Genomic DNA, 19,883 nt, shown 5'->3' on the forward strand with positions numbered 1-19,883 from the left:
TCATCTTGTGGTTTACTTCCCACCTTGCAAGTGGCCACATTCTGAAAGAATTCCCACCAAAATTCATTACATATTCCATGTCTTCCCAACCTAAACATAACCCTAAGACATCACTACCCCAACAACAGTATGTGACCCATAAACTAACACCATATATCTGGGTTTATCTTGAGAAGCCAACTGCTGCTTAACCATTCAAAAAAATTCTCAGCATTTTAAAGAACCTTAAGATTCATTACTTGGTTCACTAAACACATCGCTGACCCCTCCTAGGAACCAGACGAAGCCTCCATCATAGTGTTCAAATCTATTGCCCCTATGGGGCTGCATAAATTTACAGCCCTAGTGTACGTGACTTTCAGTACCAGACTGTGTAACTACAGAAAATCAATCCCATTTCTTGGTATACAATTAATTTCTGTGCAAATCATGTGAACCCATCAACATGGGCTGCGAGTAACCATATTATAACAAATCCTGGATCTGAAATTTAACACACCTGAATCCAGAAATAGCTTTCTGATATATGGTAGCATCATTACTCTTGTCAAACACAAAGCTCAGGGCAGCAACTGTTGGGCCCCAGATTAGAGAGAAGAGGTCATGGTCAAAGAGACCGTTCGGTGCATGTATGAAGACACCATCTTTGCTAGCCCCTCTACGCAGCAACACCTTCCATAAGTAGTTCTCCTTTACTAGCCCAGTCTGCTCAGCTGGCATCACTATCTCATCTGTCCTGGAAGCAGTCAACAGACTAACATTGTCCCAAGCCTAAGCGGCAGAACAAAACCTTCCATGTTCATACACAGCAAAATCCCAATATGAATGCTAAGGGAGACATAAGTAGATCGGCAAACGCCTTGCTTATCATTGTGATTGTTCTTAATACTTAGATGTAAAATCCAAGCAATGGATATGAAAGTTCTCACAAACTTTCTTGGATAAATAAGAAGGGATAGAATTAGAAACAAAATTTTTAGAGAAGTTGGATTTAAAAATCTATTAATATCATTAGAAGCAAAATAACAGCAAATGGTTCAGACAAGTAAAAAGAATGGGTAGAACAAATATACCTAAAAAGACATTAGATTTAAAAAAGAAAAAAACACATACATGGAAGATGCAGCAAAAGGTAGTTCAGTCAAGTATCTGATGGCATCAGGAAGACAGGAGAGAGAGAGCTGGCAAGAAATCAAACTGGAAAGATCGTGGTATGAGGGCAGAGACTGGAGACCTTTCGTCTATCGATCCACATAAAATGGGAACAATACTGAAAGAAACAGGGAAGAATATGAGGAGGATGATGGAGGAGGAGTAAATGAGCATGAGATGCTAAACACTGAATCTGTCTACTCACTTGATCCCATTGTAAATTTCGTCGAGCAGTTCCTCATCAAAATCTTGGCCTCCATTCACCTTCTTCAGGTTTCTTTTGAACTCGTCCACAGTCATGGGGTTGTTCTGCCGCTTTACATTATAATTATGCTGATCTACGTTCAACATAATCACGGCATATGCTAATGTAAATGCTGCATCAGCGTCGGCAAATGGCTCACCATTCTGTTTCTGAACAAAGGCAACGCAGCATCAGAGACTGTGTTATCTAGACTGTAATACAATAGTATTAGAAACAGATACCAGCATTTCAGAGTAACATACTGCCTCCATCTTCAGGATTGAAGTGAGAAGAATTAGCTGTTATGAACACACTGCAAGGAACACGGGAAGGGGTAATGAATTGGGCCCAATCTGGATCAGCGGGAAAAAGAAAGAAAACAACCCTTTGCTTGGATATGCTTATTTTTGTCAGAGAATGGAAATTGAACTTTTGATAAACAATGGCCCTTTTCATGGGCACAATATTGTTTTACATATTTCAATAACAAAGCTGTCATCTGTCATGTTATGCATAAATTCATGCACTGCTTTGGACCTAAGTCTGGCAATGTCACAACATATGACACTTATTCACATGAAAGCTGTTTGGGGACTTCTGGATTAAGGACTAGAGGCCATTAAAAGCAGTGCTGATGAGCACTGCAACGGGCATCTTAGTGACACACTAGCTGATGGATCCCCTCCATAAAGACCCTGGGCTGCTGCTGCTGGAATTAGAGCACCATCACAGCCTTGCTGTCTTCATCCAACGCAAATCTATGGCCCTTCAGAGCTGCCTTAATGGAACTGAATAAGAGTGCCATCTTCTGTGTTATAACACTGTGTAATCCACTGAAAGCCAATAGATGTTTCAGATGAACAATATGCTCCTCCAAAATATCAGTTGACTTTCAATGGACTACAAAGCATTATATCCAAGAAGACAGGACTCTACATAAACACTGCTGTGAGATCCTTAAATCCTACATGAATGGGTTTAATTTGAGTAATCCTCATATTTTTACCTTTCTACACCAGGATCTCAAGTAACATGGTTCATGAACCCCACTCCAGGGTGATAACCTGGATTTTGTGTAACATATTGTGGCATGTAGACCCACTGGTAGACAATGACCACGAAAAAGTAACTATGCAACAGCCATTCTTAAGTAACAGATCTGCGAACAAGCATGTTCCCACAGCAAGAGAATAGAGCAATAATAGAAGAGACTTTCTACGCAGACTATGCCGAGATGTTATAAGAATAGTAAGTTAGAACTGCTGCGGTTCAGTCCTTGTGAGCTGTTGCTGTGAGATGCTGGTAGCTGGGGCCGGGGAAAGTACGGGAACAGAGAGTAAAGGGAACGTCCACTGTTGGAAGCCACTACCAAGCACTGACAGTGAAGACATGACTGTGGACACTAGTGTGTGTATGTGTCCATGGGTGTATGTGAGTGTGCATATGTGTGTAACAGTGAAATGCAAGGTGTAGTCATGCACTGTATCAAAGTATGCAATAAATCAAGTCATCATTCAAACATCCATCTATAGTCACACTCAATCATGTGACAATATAATAAACTGGAGACTCACATGCCAGTGCTCAGCAAAGTGTTCCATGATAAGTGAGATGAGGGGTGACTCGCCAGGCAGACGGAATGTTTCAAGATAGAGCCGCAAGGCTTCATCAATTCTTGTGTCAGTGAAGTCAAAGGACCTGTAATAAAATAGTATAGACATATTTAAATTATTTTTACTGTTGATGGTGTTCATGTAACATGTGCTGTAATTCTGTGATCCAAGGCTGGTTATTTGTTTTACAGGACACTAAAGACGGGTTTGCTTTTATCAAACCCACTGAAGAAATAATCTCTATGGGCATTGAAGAGGCATCCCAGTAATAAAGCAGCTGATGGAACCTCTGCAGAAATCTCCTTGGGCTGCTGCTGGGACCACTGCACCACCAGACTTTGGCCAAACATACAAACATGCTTCAACTGAACAACCTTATTTGGTGAAGAGTAGAACTTATAAAGTGTCACATTATGCAGTTTTCTTAACAGCGCTTTGTTACTCTATCTCCCTTGGGTCCAAGAATTTTCTTCGTAATGCTCAGAACCTTCGAAGTTACTAAAATAAATAAGGCTGGAAAGATAAGGAGGATTAGAGCAGTACGGATAGTAGCAACATTTCACAAACAAAATTAACAAAAAAGACACTGATTCACACACGACTCACTTGACGAAGCTGTCCAGCACCTGCAAATTGCTCCTGTTGCTGATATACTCTCCGATCATCTTTTTGTCGAGGCGTGGATTCTCTCGCAGAAAGTGCACCACTTCTTGTGGGTCCAGTGGTGACGACAACAGATGGTGCTCCTGTAGGAATGCGACACCCTTTTTTGCCTTCAAGTTGAAGTGCTCTGTTCCAGTTGCCAGAAGCTGAAACATGCAACATACATCTTTCACTTAACTATCTTTCAGTTTCCATGCCAATTCTTGAATCCAAGGCTGTCTAATTGGTGGCATATGGGCTGCATGAAGTCTACTGGATGGTTCTGTGTGCTCTGTAAGAGTATCCATCCATCGCGCAAAATATGTGTTAACGCATGCTTCCTCTTTTAATGAGATTACAAACCTTGTCCAAAAGTTTTGCAAAACGACTTACTAAGTACTCCACGTCATTTTTCACATGACACATAATAAATAATTTTAAAATGTACTTAATTAGTAAGCATTCATGATAGTCTCAAACAAAATCTAACAAATTCTCTATTAGAGTCCATCGCAACATGACAATACAATGGTCAAGGCTAAAATTAGTTTAGCTACACATTTTGGCTATTAAAGCCATCATCCGGCAAACACATGATTACCATATTCACACACTACTAAACTGCAATTGCGATGGTGAAGCTGGATACTTGATAATTATTACATTATAAAATATATGGTAAAAAATAATATTGAACTATGAACTTTTTATAAAAATGAAAGTTATGGCATATTCCCAGAGACATAATGGTATATTTTAGACTTGTATGCATGTGATAAACTTCTTGGAGGCCTGTGGTATAGAAGTAGTATAGTTTTGACATTAATTGTTTAGCCGGTGCCTCATCTTACGATGTATTTTGCCCATTCTGTGGGGAATATAGATTGCAACTTTTAGCAGCTAACTTTTAAGTACCATCAACCTGGAAATGTTTGATTTAAGTCTTTTTCTAACTGCATAATTTCCAACTCTTATTCATGTTCTTGTGTTTCACAGATCTGCTATATAGCATCATCATTTCAATAGTATATATTTACCACATTTCTCTGCCTCCATTGTTCAAATGATTTTCAGATAACAGAATCGCCACTTTATAGAATTAAGAAACAGTTTATAGACATGGTATGTGAGTGTGTATATACATACAAACAGTTTGTAATAAATACCCAACTACTAAGTGACAGCAGCAGATAAATTTGTACACAAATGCAATAAAACCATCAACCTAAGAGATGTAAGATTGTGGTTTGCTTACCAGTGCTGCTCGTCCATCTTCAGGCCAGAAGTGATTAATACAAATAAAACTGGCTCATCCAGAATTTTGGTAATCACCAACAAAACTATACAGTACAATAATCCAGTACATTCACCTTGCTGAAGCCTTGAATCACATATTGATACACTTAAATTTACATGAGTCCTGACTCACCTTCTTCTTGTGTTTAATGGCCATCAGCTGTTCATGGGTTGGGATGTTCTCAGAGATCCGCTGCCTCCTTGAATGTGAAATGTGGCCACTGACAGGCAGAACCATTGCCACTCCAGCATCTGAAACAGCCTCTGATGAGGATGCCTTCACTGAAGTGCCATCTGAAATGCATTTGACACTTTCAATTCATCTTCGCAGTCAGGCCTCTCACTAAACAGTTAACCTTGTAAATCAGCATTTCAGAAGACGGTCACTCTATTTTCCTCTGAAACACTGTTACTCACATACTCTACTAGATGGTTCAATAACCTTGAAGGTCACAGTATTAATCTCCACCACCATGAAGACCTCAAATCATATACCTTCTACATCAGATTCTAAAGGATTCTGACTCAGGTGTATAACACTCAAAATTACTGGATTTTTGGACTTTGCCCATTGTCCAGTACTCTAATAGCTATAGAATATAGCCTTTCAGATATTGGTGACCCTCAGGTGATGGGTAGAATCCTATTCTGTTGGGTCCTTTAGAAAGAGCTAACCTCAGTCATTGATCCAGTGATTGAGGTTAGATCTTTCTTAGGGACACAACAGAATAGGAGTGCCACCCCCCTCACCTGAGGATAGACACAGATCCAGTTTCGGAAACACTGTGTTCTGTAGATTTTAGAATAACAGACAATGGACAGGGTCCAAAATTTCTGAGTCTTCTATATTAGATTCTGGCAGATGCAAATAAAATAATTTTCTACTTCTTTATGTAATAGCCAAGGTATTACCATCAATACTATGACCAGGACTTCATTTCCAGCAAGCTGATGAGATACCTGTCTTCACTAACATGTCCAGACTAACCCTGGGGCCCATTCAGCTACCTACCCAGTGGATACCACAAGCTCTTTCACTTGGAGATGAACATCATTGCATTTCTGCATACAACCCAATGGAACTCAATAAATATTCATCACAGTGATAAATATTTCAAATGAAATTTACAGGGAAGAATGAAACACACATCATAAGGCCAATACACCTCTTTTATAGGTCTAACAGTTTTCAAGAAAATTAAGCAAAACTGAATGCAGATGACGGAATTATTGCACTAAGCCTATATTTCATAATTTTTCTTATTTCACTACAAAAATGTAAAGATCCATGCCAAATCCAGCCACTTTTGTTTGAAAGTAAAGCACTTAAATCCTAGATCATCGCATCCTCAAAGTCTGACATGCCATGGTTTATAAGATTTGAGGCTTTCACGGCGGTGACTATGAAGAAAGCAGTCTTCTGGGATTTGGCACCATGTATATGTGGTGTTAACCAACGTTTCAGAGGAACGTATCGCCTCCATCTTCAGGGTAGAAGAAAAAATATAAGAAATCTGCAAGCGAAGAGACCGTGAGAACCGGTAAAAGTCTGACAGTCTGCTTTTACCGGTTCTCACGGTCTCTTCGCTTGCAGATTTCTTATATTTTTTCTTCTACCCTGAAGATAGAGGCGATACATTCCTCCGAAACGTCGGTTAACACCACATATACACGGTGCAAATCCCTGAAGACTGCTTTCTTCATGCCATGGTTTGCTCACTGATATTCTTGGGAAGCAAAAACATTTGCTGCCAGGTAGCTACCTGTTACTTGTCGATCCTCCTGATGTTCATTGAGAATGCGACTGTGGCAATGACCTTCAATGGAGTCAATAATGGTTAGCAGAGCATCAAGTGACAGCAAATGGGTGTTGTACAGGCCAGAAACTGGAAAAACATTCTGCAAAAAAATCATAGTGACTCATTATTTTGTATGACAAGAGGAAGGTGATAACTTAAATATTTTAAACAGTGTAACCCTTTTTGTACCAATAGTGAGTCTAACTTTTATTCAGAGAGAAAGTCACAGTACCAACTCCCTGAATTCTGACTTGTGAGATCTGAGATTCTCAGGATGGAGACTATAAGGATTACTGTCTTCTGACAGGTGACATCATGTAGTCTGGTAGATATTTACAAACATTTTGAAGGAACCTACCTACTCACTCTGTGACCCTGAAAATGAATTCAGATGGTTCCTTCAAAATGTTTCTTTGAGAACAAACAGATAGAGATAAGGTACATAAAATGTATACAAAAGTATGCAGTCTACACAACAATATTCTGTGTTTAAAACAAAGTAGACACTATCCTTTAAACATTTGTTTTTATTGACGCTACATGTTTAGACCCTTATACTGGGTTACTATCAGGTGCACAATGACTTCTTCAACATGACGGATGATTCGGTAGATGGTGAAAGTGTGGTGCTAAATAATACAGGAATTCCGATGGCTAATCTAGGAGATGAATGCTTGTGCTGTGCAAGTTTAAAACAGGAATTAAAATGTGCTATTCGTGAATTGGAATCGGCTACTGAAATCATCAGAAGACTAAGGGAGGAGATCTTCAGTGATGTTTTAGAGGTAATGAGCAGCTTAAAGGGTGGACTTGGCAAAAAGAACGAAAATAAAAGTGACTCCTCCCAAGGTGATTGGAAAAATCAGATACAGAAGCTAGGAAGCCGGCAAAGTGAGACTACTGAAGCATGGAAAGTTACGTTTAAGGACAACGGTAAGGATCCCCATTCGAGGGGATCTGTAAGAATTATAAGTGACTATTTAGGGGCTGTTTATCCAATGAAAGCTGATCTACAGTTTTCTGCATTTCAACCCATTAAATCAACATATGCCAAAGATGAAACAATACATAAAATCCCTACTATCATTAATGGTACAACTAATACTGGCTCTAATGATGGAAGTGAGTTTTCGGAGAGTGATAAACTGCATATCAGTGATTGTGCCTTACGCAGGAAAGCCGGTAACAAATTATCTCCTTTGAAAAGAAAGCTTAAGTTATTAATTGGAGACAGCCATGCAAGAGGATGTGCAGTGAGAGTCAAGAACATGATAAGTGACAAGTTTGAAATTTGTAGACTGGTGAAACAGGGCTTGGATGCTGATAATTTAATAAAATCTATTAATAATGAGGTTATGAACCTATCAAAGAGTGACATGTTGGTTTTCTGGGGTGGCATTTCTCAACCAAGAATAGTAATACAATGGACATACCTCTGATTTATAGTAACAGTCAAATTGCTACAACCTCTGATATTAAGTTCCTTGGTCTGATGACTGATAATACCCTATCATGGAAAGGACACATTGACTGGCTCATGTCCAAACTGCATTCAGCTTTCTATGCAGTTAGGGCTATTAAACCCTGTATGTCATTAGAATCAATGAGATCAGTATATTTTTCACATTTTCATTCTATTATGATATATGGCCTGATTTTCTGGGGTAATTTGCCTGTCTGCATCTGTATCTTTAGACTACAGAAGAGGGTAATAAGAGTCATCACCAATTCTAGAAGTAGAGATTCTTGTAGGGAGTTGTTTAAGAGATTAAAGATTCTGCCCCTTTTCTTACAGTACATTTTTTCCATTTTGTTATTTGTGGTCAAAAACAAAGATCTATTTTTGTCTAATTCTGAGATCCATACAACCAACACAAGACATAGTAATAACCTCCATTATCCCTCATGTAACTTAACTGTCTTTCAAAAGGGAACCTATTATTTTCGAATTAAAATTTTTAATAAACTTCCACTTAATATAAAAGACCAAGCTCATAAGATTAAAAAAATTACGTCTGCTGTTAAAAGATTCCTATTTTTAAATTCATTTTATTCATTGGACGAATATTTTAACTGTGACAAAAATTAAAATTTCGGATTTGTTACGGGTGGTAGCTGAAAGCGCTTTATTGTTATAGATGATGGTTTTTGTTCATGTTGTATATTGTTAATATTTTTAACTGGTATGACATTACACAACTGTGATGCAGTATGTGATGTTTACTCATGTTGACTATTTCCATATCCATTGGTGTTTAACCATGTAAGGATTTATGGAACTCTGAATAAATGAATGAATGAATGATACTAGACTAAGTTGTTGGATTGCATATAACAATTTACATCTAATTCTTATTGAAGATTGTTCTGTAGACTACACACTTTTGTATACATTTTATGTACCTTATTTATGGCACACAACAGGATGCATACTATTAAGAAGAGAGAGAGTTCTGTTCTCAAACAAACATATTTTAGTGCGAACAATGATAATCCAATAGCATGGAAATATACTGACTTCAGATCTGTGCAGTGTGATAGTTTTGAAAAGTGACCAACTGCCAGAAGATGGCCATATATGGTCGAAACATGTTGCAACTGATGTGATTTTAATGTTATTTTAAATCAAAGACAGACTGTGAACACTCTTAAGTTGCATCAAAGACAGACATGAATGAGTGAGGGTGCAGTTATAAGATAAATTTGTTTACACTTGAAACTAATATCAATCAATCATGCACAAAAAGAAGTAACAACAAATGTCCAACATGTTTCACCTCACCTTCGACAACAATTTTGTCAAGTCTTCAAACAAATTTGGACAGTAGAGGTCACAATCGTAATTAAGGTAGAGTTCAGTCACAAAACCAGGAATCCTCCACAGCTGTACCACTGAGTCTATGAACAGAAAGAGCTTAAATGAAACATGTGTCATCAGGAAATCCTGTGTTACAAGAGGCTACAGTGAACTCCACTTGCACAGTGTACTCAAAGCCAAGCAAAATGCTATAGAAATGATTCTGTTAAGGCAAAGTTGTCACTGTACTTAAATAAGCTCCATGTCATGTAGATATACAAAAAAGGTGGACGTGACACACGTCCTTAACCACAGCTCCAGACAGAGGTGAACTGTCAGCTTCACACCCCACCAGCTTACTTCTGGGGAATGAGCCCCACAGTACTCATTGGATAAGAGGATGGGTGCAACCCTGTGTAGGTCTGGACACTGTGGAGAAGAGAAAATATCTTACTCCTGCTGGGAACTGAACAGTTCCTTGGCTATAGAACCCTTAGTCTAGTTTCTATACCAAATGAGATATCCCAGTTCCCAAGAATGACTGCTGCTCACATTAAATACTTATTCGTACTGTTTCAATTTCTGTTCCTACATATTACATTCCCAGTTACAGACTGTACAACCTTTCTTGCCTCGGCCACTTGGTTTCTGCTTTTCTAAGAGACAGAAAAGACAACAGACTGTAGCAGAGCAGGGGTGTGGTATCTGTGTGCAAAGTACAGCAATATATCTTACCTAAAGCTATTTCTTTTTGTTCATAGGTAATCTTCGGAGAGTCTGAGATGATGATATCGATCACTCTAGTGAGATAGAATTCTAGCTGGAATTTAAGGTGTGTCCGCAAGGCCTCGAACAGAAGAAATGAAACCTGGAGAGCGGCTGCAAATATTGACAGTCGTTCGGTGTTCAGCAACTGCAGAGAGAACAGAAGAAGTAAGGTCCAGTGGCCGGTTTACAAACACTACTAAATTAATCTGGAACTAATTAACGAACTGACCAAACAAACAAAAACCGTACAACTAAAAAATGAACATAATTATTAAGTGAACTAAACTTACATAACCAAAAATGAACTGAAGCTGCCCAAACTGACTTTAACTACCTGCAGACTGCACTGAATTAAACTACTAAACAAACTGGCCATGTGAATTAAGTAAAACTGCACAACCAACCAGTTACTTATTTATTTTTATTTTACTTAACAATGCTGTCAGTAACATAGACTATACAGCGTTAACTGGTAGTGAAAGCAACGTGGAAGAACCAGTCATGAGTTAATTTAAGGTGCTACACTAGCTATGTTCCAGACAAAGGTTTATGTTTGAATATCCAACTAGCATATGAATGCCAGAAGTATGCTGAAGACAAAATCTAGTAACTTTCTAATGTTAATGTAATGCTCTACATCATTGTTCCGCAGCACACTGGTGTGCCATCACAAGGTGAAAGGTGTGACGCGAACTTTTAGCTATTGTAAGAAATTAATTGTGGAATTTTATTTGTTTAATTTTACCCCAGTTACCGCGTTTCACATGCTTGTATTTTATTCTCAGCCACTGCACTGATTAAATAAAATGATGCTTGTTTATTCTTTATTGCATGCTGTGATTATTTATGTACAGTAATGTTGTATTCTAAGAAATTAAACATAAATTATTTACTCACAGTTGTTGTTATATCATAGTTTTCATTATTGATTTATTTTTCTCACATCTATGCGGCTTCTTTGATATACTTGCCGCATGTTCTGCGTACATGCTTTTCCCTAAAACTGCAGGGATTTGCAAGGGTTTCCCTGTCTTTTATAACATTGTTTTGGTATTTGCCCCTGTTTGTTAGAAGTTAGAGCTTCTTCAACTTTATGACTTTCTTCCTGTAACGATGCACTCACCAATTGTTAGACTTCATTTAAAATTATAAATATTTAAAAAATACATCTGTATATGTGTCACATCTTCCGTTTGAAGAGTAGAGGTCCCGCGTCTTACAAGTGTTTCAGTTTTATCCCAGCTGTGCTCTGAAGTAGTTCAAAAATTGTGGTTGCTAGTTAGTCTTGCTATTTTCTATTACTATTAGACAACTTTATTTTTTCAAGATGGATAAATTCATTATATGGAGTGTTTCGTCCATGAGTGCAAGTAGTGAAAGCATTGAGCCCGAAAAAAAAGAAACAAAAATTAGTACACCAGCAGTATAGTGATAATTACTTATCTTACGGGTTTTTTTTGGTGTGGTGATAAAACATGCCCAATCCCCGAGTGTATCATTTGTGGTGAAAACTCAGTAATACTGCTATGGTTCCCAGCAAATTGAAACATTTGTCAACAAAACATTCTTCTCTATCAAGCAAAGGTGTCAATTATTTTCATCAAGTGTTGGAACAAAACAAAAAACAAAGAACGTTAATTACCGCGACAGTACGTGTATCAGAAAAAGTACAGGAAGCATGTTATAAGATAGCCAAAATTATCGTAAAGGCCAAGAAACCACACACAATAGCTGTACCGCTGTTAATGCCTGCTTGTAAAGAGATGGTGAAAATAGTCCTGGGTTCAGAAGCTGCTAGTGAAATTTCAACAATTCCTCTCTCTGCTGACACAAGCAGTCGCCAAGTTATTGACATGTCCAGTGACATTGAAGCCATTATGAAGGTGAAAATTAACAGCAGTCAGAAGTTCTCACTTCAGATCAACAAGTCCATCGATATTAGCAGCCACGCACAACTTCTTGCTTAAATTCGATACATCGATGAAGATGTAATTGCAACATATTTCTTTTTTTGCAAAGAACTTCCCGAGCGAGCCACTGGTGAAGAAGTATTTCGTGTCACTAATGAATGTGTTACATAATGAATTAAAATGGAAGGATTGCATTAGTGTTTGTACAGACGGAGCCGCTTCTATGACAGGCCATGTTGAAGCATTTGTAGCTAAATTAGGCAAAGTAAATCCTAACATACGATGCGATCATTGTCTCATTCACCATGAAGCCATTGTTGCTAAGCCTTTGGCATCTTCTCTGAAAGTTGTGCTGGACGAAGTAGTAAAAGTTGTGAACCTCATCAAATCGCGGCCCTTAAATTCGCGGCTTTTTTCTGTTTTGTGTCAGGAAATGGAATCAGAACACACTACACTCCTACTACATACAGAAGTATGGTAGTTATTAAGAGGAAAAGTGTTAACGCGAATATTTGAACTTAATGAGGAGGTACATGCATTTTTGACTGTTGAGGGGCATGAGTATGTATTTATTTGCAGATGAAGAATGGGTATGTAAGTTGGCATATCTTTCCGATATTTTCGTACACTTGAATGAACTGAGCAGAAAGATGCAAAGTAGGAACGAAAATATTCTAACTAATATGGATAAGATACAAGGATTTGTAAATAAGCTGGATTTGTGGATACAGAGAATTACAGATGTGTCATTTGAGACATTCCCGACTGTATAGCCACTTGCTGACGGCAATAAAGTGGTGATGGAATACAATTTAAAGAACATTTAGAAATGCTGCAGCAGAAATTCAATAAGTATTTTGGAGAGACTGTACAAGATTTCGACTGGGTTCATCATCCATTCATTGTGAATTCAGAACATCTTCCGATTAATATACAAGAGGAACTTGCAGATTTAAAAGCAGACAGAACATTGAAACTAAAACTTCTCGAAGTGCCTTTGGATACATTTTTGGTTGGCAATAAGGAGTGAATACCTGGCTATCTCCGAGATGGCAGTTAATGTGTTATTGCCATTTTCAACTATATATTTGTGTGAACTGGGCTTCTCAACATTAACTGAAATTAAGACATCAAAGAGGGAGCGGCTCAAATCCACCGATGAAGAAATGAGACTTGCACTGTCAACGATTCCACCATGGATCAGTCGCCTGTGTGCAGCTAAGCAGGCACAAGTATCACACTAAAGGCATGAGTAGAATTATTTACTTTAATAGTAACATAAGTGTATTTTCTACACTCTACAGTGAATTAAAGTTCATTAATTGTTAATAAATGCACGATTCAATTTCTGTTTAATGATAATAAAAGAACAATATAATAATATTATAGTAATAAGTTTATCACATTACATATTTATATTAATTGTCTGATATGGGTTTTTGAGGGGAATAACATTTTGGTGTGCTGTGTTGAGTCATGGATACTTCATGGTGTGCCGCGAGTAGAAAAAGGTTGCGGAACACTGCTCTACATCAACAACGTACGATAATGTATCCTCAATCCTAGAGAAAACATTTTTTCCTTCCTCTTGCTCCCATTTGGAGCATAGGGCTGATTTCTCAGTGTCATGACAATTTTTTACAGATGGCAGGACTCCATGGACGGGTAATCAGCTCGTCGCAAGGCCTCTACCTAAACACAGAATAAACGCATAAATGCCATGTGTGGGATTCGAACCCATAATCCCAGCTTCCAAGCAAGTGAAGACTGTACATACCTTAGACCACTCAGCTACCATGACTGGCTCAGAGAGATTACACATAACAAATATAACTAACCAACCTACTACCTGTCTGACCAAATTCACTTTCTGTTATCAGTCAACAGCATGCCTCCCTGGAAGCAAACTCAAACTTACTGAGAACAGGTTCCGGCACAGCTCATCCTTGACCAGACCAAGTAGAGAGTTGTATTTTCCTATGCTGTCTGCTCCAATCTCCAGGGCCACAGTAAGGAGACTGAGTCCCGTGTGAATCATTGTCTCGGTATTCTGTTTGTCCAGGGGATTGCACAGCGAGATGAGGAATCTGAACAGCTCTCGAACACATGCCACACCATACGGGACAAGTGGCTGTGAACCTGAACATAAAGATATGTAGCTGCAGCTGTGGCTGGCAGACTGGGAAAGCTATACAGTGAGTGAGTTTCCACAAGGCAGACAACAAAAAGAAGTCTAGCCGACATTACAATCTTCACATGTAAACAGCCACATCTAAGTCTGCATCATCAGGGCTGATAATGGAGACAGAGCAGTTCTCTTGAAATTTTTACTTCTAATTCAGTTCTTACAATGCTGGCTAACTGACAAAATTCTGGTGTATTAAATTTCAAATCTTACAGAACTTAAATTCTTCCAATAAAGTCTTCTTAAGTGATAAGCCATGCAAGTATGGAATAAATATCCAGCATTCAGGAGACTGTGTGAAACTTGGGGGCCGACGCGATCAGTGTCATGGCCATGTCATCAACCTGGACCTGGAGACAGTCTCTGAACTGCTGGATATTCACTTCACACTGACATGACTGACTGCTCAAGAATTCTTTACATACAGTTCATCATGAAAGCTCCAATCGCTTATATTCTCCACCTCAACCAAACATGTCAGATGTACATCAGATGAAGTTCACTGTTTGAGTTATTCTAAATCCCTATGCAGTCACAGATCAGAAACACTTTGATTGGGTCCACTAGGTCTCCACACTGTTACATCGAAACTTAGGGAGTTTGGATAGCTGGGTCAGTATAATAAAGAGACTACAGGCTGGTAAACTAAGGAATCAGGGTTTGACTCCAACATGAGAGAGTATTCTCTTCTCTGCAGCATCCAGACCAGCTCTGGGATCCACCCAGCATCCTTCCCAAGGAGAAGCAGAGGGCTATTTCCCCAGGGTTAGAGCAACAGACTTCCACTTAGTACCAAGATTAAAACTATGCTGAGCATTACCTCCACTCCCCATACATCTTAACGGTGGGGTACTTAACCTTTTCCATCACCATCAGAGTAGTCATTCTTATTTCAACTTCTGCAATGTTAGACACAAACAGGAAGGCAACCTACTCACCATCTTGTCCAATTTCCTGGCTCATAAACCGCACCCCTCTTGGATTTATGTAGTCCTGACTTTCTGCCTGCTTCACACCTGCTGTTCCCTCCTCTTCTTCAATGCTGACAGAGGACGACTGATTGCTCAACTTAGGAACAGAAACAGCAGCAACATTTTCTTCTGTTCCCACATTTTCTGGTTCCTCCTTCACTTCTACCAGTACAGTGTCAGGTCTCACTTCATTTGTTACCTTCTCCTCACAGCCCTCTTGCAGTGTGACTGACTTCAGCTCCTCTTGCACCCCTGTCAAGCTAACATCCTCTACAGAACAAGTCTTACTTGATAATATTGATGAAGTGTCTCCATCCCCATATTCATAAGCAGAGTTTTCCCCCAAGTCTACATTGATAACAACACAAGAACTAGACTGGGTGTCCTCGTTTCCATTAACAGAGGAGTGTTGTTCTGCGCCTGTGGACTCTAGGGACATTTCTTCATTTTCAGCCTTTCTGCTTGCCTCTGATTCATCTGCAGCTGTTTCAGGAGATACGTCATTTTGCCTCATCTGTCCAGCATCATCAATTGGCGGTAGGGTACCTTGGTGGATTGCACCTTGCATGTCTACGATGTTTCCAGCTGGTGTCAGAGGGGTCGTTGATAGGCGGGGGGCACAAAGTGTTGACGAAATGCTGAGGTCGTCAACCGGACTTGTCAGGTCTTCATTTGTCACTGAAATACAAAATCAATAATTTATTACTCAATGTCACGAATTTTCTATAGCTGTAGCCATGGGCACTGGCAGGAGATGCCAAGTCAGGCATCTGTCCCCTATATGCCTCTGAATTTTAAATATAAAAATCAAAACCAAAAAAAAAAGTGAGATAAAAAGGTAAAGGTATCCCTGTAACAGGGCATGGAGGCCCATAACGTTCTGTGACATCAAATGTCTGACATTTTGTAGATGATCAGCTCACACATGGTGTGAGGTTGTCAGCCTTATGTCCTGGTTGCCCTATAACCCCAGGAAGATTCCTGGTACTCATTTCTGTTAGAGGCTGAATCAACCCCAGGCCCACAATGCGGCTGGAAGGACAGGTCAATTGAAAAATCTAATGACCTCATTGGGAATCAAACCCGTGACCTTCCAGCTTGCAGTGTAGTGCCTCAACCAACTACGCTACTGTGTGCCCCTGAAAAGGGGAAGAAATATAACAAATATTAATACAAAGATTAAGATTCTTCTTGTTATTATTATATCCTTTATAATCTAGGGCGATCAGTAAAACTAGTTTTAAACAAGTAGTTACTATAGGATTCTGAGGATGGTGTATAACACACTGATATATTGGGTTTCTGGACTTTATCCAGGACGATGGATAAAGTCCAGAAACCCAATATATCAGTAGTTTTAAACAGTTCAAACATAAGTTTGTATGCAAATTTTCTGGCAGCCCCCCTTGGAAAAAATCTTAGTGGTACCCATGGCTGCAGGTGTTTACTACTCTGATCTAAACAAAACACAGTAACAGAAAAACACAGAAAATTATATAATGATGAGATCCTCACTTAATATTATTAGAGAAGGAGTGTGTAGCGCACATGGAAGAACCACGAAACAGATCATCAGACAGTCTGAAACAGTACCAACCGTACAGTGTCTGTCTGTCATCCACTTCACGGTTTTCAAAAGCAAGACAACGGCACCGGCTGGTACAGACATGAGGATGTTTTGGGCATTCAATCACCTATTGCCTTGCTCTCCTGACTTTTGGGTGATTCCATCTCTTTAGCAGCCTGCAGAGAGCTGTTGTCTGGTTTCTGCACTGGTCGGGTGGACCTCCCTCGCTGTGAAGTTTTACTCTTCCGTTTACCTCTCGAAGAGTCCATTCCTCCAGTTCTCATCTTCAGTTTCTGTCAACAACAATGACAGAAGCCTTGAGTCAAGTTAGAGTAACAGTGGACCAGATACAAGCAGCGACAACTTCATCCCATTTTGAAGGGTTCTATTTGCTGGGATATAAGACGGTGTAGTCCGCTGGAAGTCATGTGATGTGTCGGAGGAACATCTAATCTCCATCCTCAGAGTCAAAGAATAAGCCAAGCAAGAAATCAGCATAAAAGCTGGTGGCAAGCAGAGTGCAGAGGGCTGTTTCATGCTGCTTTCTTGCTTGGTTTATTCTTTTACCATGAAGATAGAAGCAAAATGTTCCTCTGAACATCGGTCCACTTTCACAGAAGTTAAAACTCTTCATAACCATTGCTGTGAGAACCTAAATTCCTACACTGATCCCATTTTCGTTTCCATGTTTACACGGAAAATGAAGGCGAGGTATATGTAATCTATTATATGAATATAGGTGCATCATATCTTACATAGGCAGCTTCAAAGACTAAAAATCTTGTATGGTCTTAGGATCCATCATTTACAGGTTGCACAATTTATTACCAAACACCACAAAATATTTTCACACATAAATAACATTCCCATACATTGTTTTACAGCAAAGAAAGTCCAATAAAAGAAGATTTGTAGTAAGTTCAAATGGTAGAAAGGCCAGTGTGTGTATGTAGTTTCTCAAAAAACATAACACATACTATTTCTAATGTTATTTTGCTAACAACAAAGTATCATCTGCTACACTGTGACACATGCTGAAAACAGAACCTAGTCACTTTCTAATGGTTATGTAAGGCTCTACATCAGTAACTGCTGCTGCTGCACTCATGTTTGTATAACAGATGAAGAATATGACATACAATACAGCAGTACTTCCCAAATTTTTTTGAGCACACAACCCGCATGACTGATATGAACAATGACAGATTCCTGCAACATCCCACGTCCCTTACAACCATTAAAATGTGGGGAGAAAAGAAAATATCAGGGTAATGTTAACAGAATAATTAGTGTTCTGTTAGAGATATAAGACATCAGACAAAGTCCATAAACCCAGTAGTTATAAATACAATTGATAATGCTAAATTACGCACTTTGTTTCATGCTGAACCTCAAGAAGAGCAAAATAACTCGACCTTGCACAATGTATACTGCCCTTACTGTCCTGTGTCATATACCTTAATGTTGACTTGAATACGCAGATCCTCGCAGAAATGCGGCAGCCGGGAGAACAGTAGCTGCACTACGTCCTTGAGGCAGTGTTCTGCAGACCAACACAGTAGCTCTAAACACATCAACACACAGAACAGCCAATATGGGACAATCTAAGAAACATGTTGTGAGGGCACAGACAGGTTCAAAAAGGCAAGTCACTACCCACCGAGCTCAAAGTCGAGAGGTTAGCCCTCCTCTTTCTTATTTGGGAGATCAGGGCTAAAATCTCAGCCCAGATACCAACTATTCTCAGAATTTCATGGTTTTTCTAAGTTTCTCCCACCACATGGCAGATTAGTACCTCAAACTAGGCCATGACCACTTCCTTTCACATCCACTCAAATTTATAATTCACTAACCATCCTACCAATCAACACTCTACACACTAAGCTACCAGCAGTGTCATTAAGTAAACTACAAAAAATAAAAATAGAGACACTATACACATATCCTAAGCAGGGCCACGTCACAGTTCAGACAGTTAGATGTTGGACTCTCATCATGGCGCCTAAGGTTCAACTCTGATGACTTCATACATTTCGTGGTGGATGAAGTGTCACCAAAGAAGGTGTTTCTCCAAATTTCTTTGGTTTTCCCCTGCTATTCATTTTTCCATCACTGCTCCAGACTCATCTACCACCGCCCTAAAGTATGTGCAGCAAAATATCACATCTTATGTCTTGTAATTAGGGGCTCCAGTCTGCACCAGACTTGGCTGGTCACAGAGTAATGAAGCAAGCCTTTGCTCGTATGTTCTAAGCAGATGATAGATATTGTTAAATGAAATAAGAGCATGATGACAATACAGTTCTCCAACTCACCTGAAAGTCTGGATTCAAAACAAATCCTGAAGAAGCTCAACATGATCTCGCACACACTCTCATTGGTCAGCATGGCTCCTTCAGGGGACAGCATCAATACACGCAGAACCTGCACCAAAGTGTAGAACAAAGCAGAATGTCATATTCTGCACTGTGACATCATGTAGCACTGCGCACATGGAGGAATCTCTTGCCTCCATCTTCAGGTCTGCCAGTACTACACAGTGTTACAATCCAGGGCCACAAAAAAATGAATAAACAGTGAAACCTATCAAACTCCCCTTCATAGGTAGACAAGATTCATGTATTGAAACTAAAATATTTGTTCTGCAAGAGATCTGACTTATGTATTCACTACAACATATGTTCATCAACAAATTAAATAAACCAAGTGAACATTTTGGTGTTCAGTAGCATATATGATAGTAATGGGGGTGAACAGGAGATGGTATAGTTCGGTCAGTATAGAGGCCAGGTCGTGGGCTGGACGACCCAAGAATCAGAGTTCAAATCCCAGCATGAGCAACAAATTATTCTTCTCTGCACAGCATAAAAATCATCTCTAGGGCTCTACCAGCCTACTATCCAATGGGTTGTGGGTTCTCTTTCCCTTCTGGAGAAGTG

The 19,883-nt window shown here is 39.3% G+C and overlaps 1 protein-coding gene across 5 annotated transcripts in view; it reads right to left on the bottom strand.

Moving 5' to 3' along the window:
* The window catches only part of LOC111863680 (Golgi-specific brefeldin A-resistance guanine nucleotide exchange factor 1), a 45,009-nt gene that overhangs the window by 22,110 nt on the left and 3,016 nt on the right, over positions 1-19,883 (bottom strand). For all 5 annotated transcript variants that reach the window (XM_023850219.2, XM_023850207.2, XM_023850215.2 and 2 more), the window contains exons 5-17: positions 19,260-19,368; positions 18,402-18,508; positions 17,072-17,237; positions 15,345-16,055; positions 14,140-14,360; positions 10,279-10,456; positions 9,529-9,644; positions 6,711-6,846; positions 5,081-5,241; positions 3,616-3,818; positions 2,971-3,094; positions 1,358-1,566; positions 500-736 (exon numbers count right to left, since the gene is read on the bottom strand). In XM_023850219.2, the coding sequence (XP_023705987.1) occupies positions 500-736; positions 1,358-1,566; positions 2,971-3,094; positions 3,616-3,818; positions 5,081-5,241; positions 6,711-6,846; positions 9,529-9,644; positions 10,279-10,456; positions 14,140-14,360; positions 15,345-16,055; positions 17,072-17,237; positions 18,402-18,508; positions 19,260-19,368 (2,678 nt within the window). The remainder of the gene's footprint in view (positions 1-499; positions 737-1,357; positions 1,567-2,970; positions 3,095-3,615; positions 3,819-5,080; positions 5,242-6,710; positions 6,847-9,528; positions 9,645-10,278; positions 10,457-14,139; positions 14,361-15,344; positions 16,056-17,071; positions 17,238-18,401; positions 18,509-19,259; positions 19,369-19,883) is intronic.

This window comes from Cryptotermes secundus, unplaced genomic scaffold (genome assembly GCF_002891405.2).
Source record: "Cryptotermes secundus unplaced genomic scaffold, Csec_1.0 scaffold1705, whole genome shotgun sequence".
Lineage (NCBI taxonomy): Eukaryota > Metazoa > Arthropoda > Insecta > Blattodea > Kalotermitidae > Cryptotermes > Cryptotermes secundus.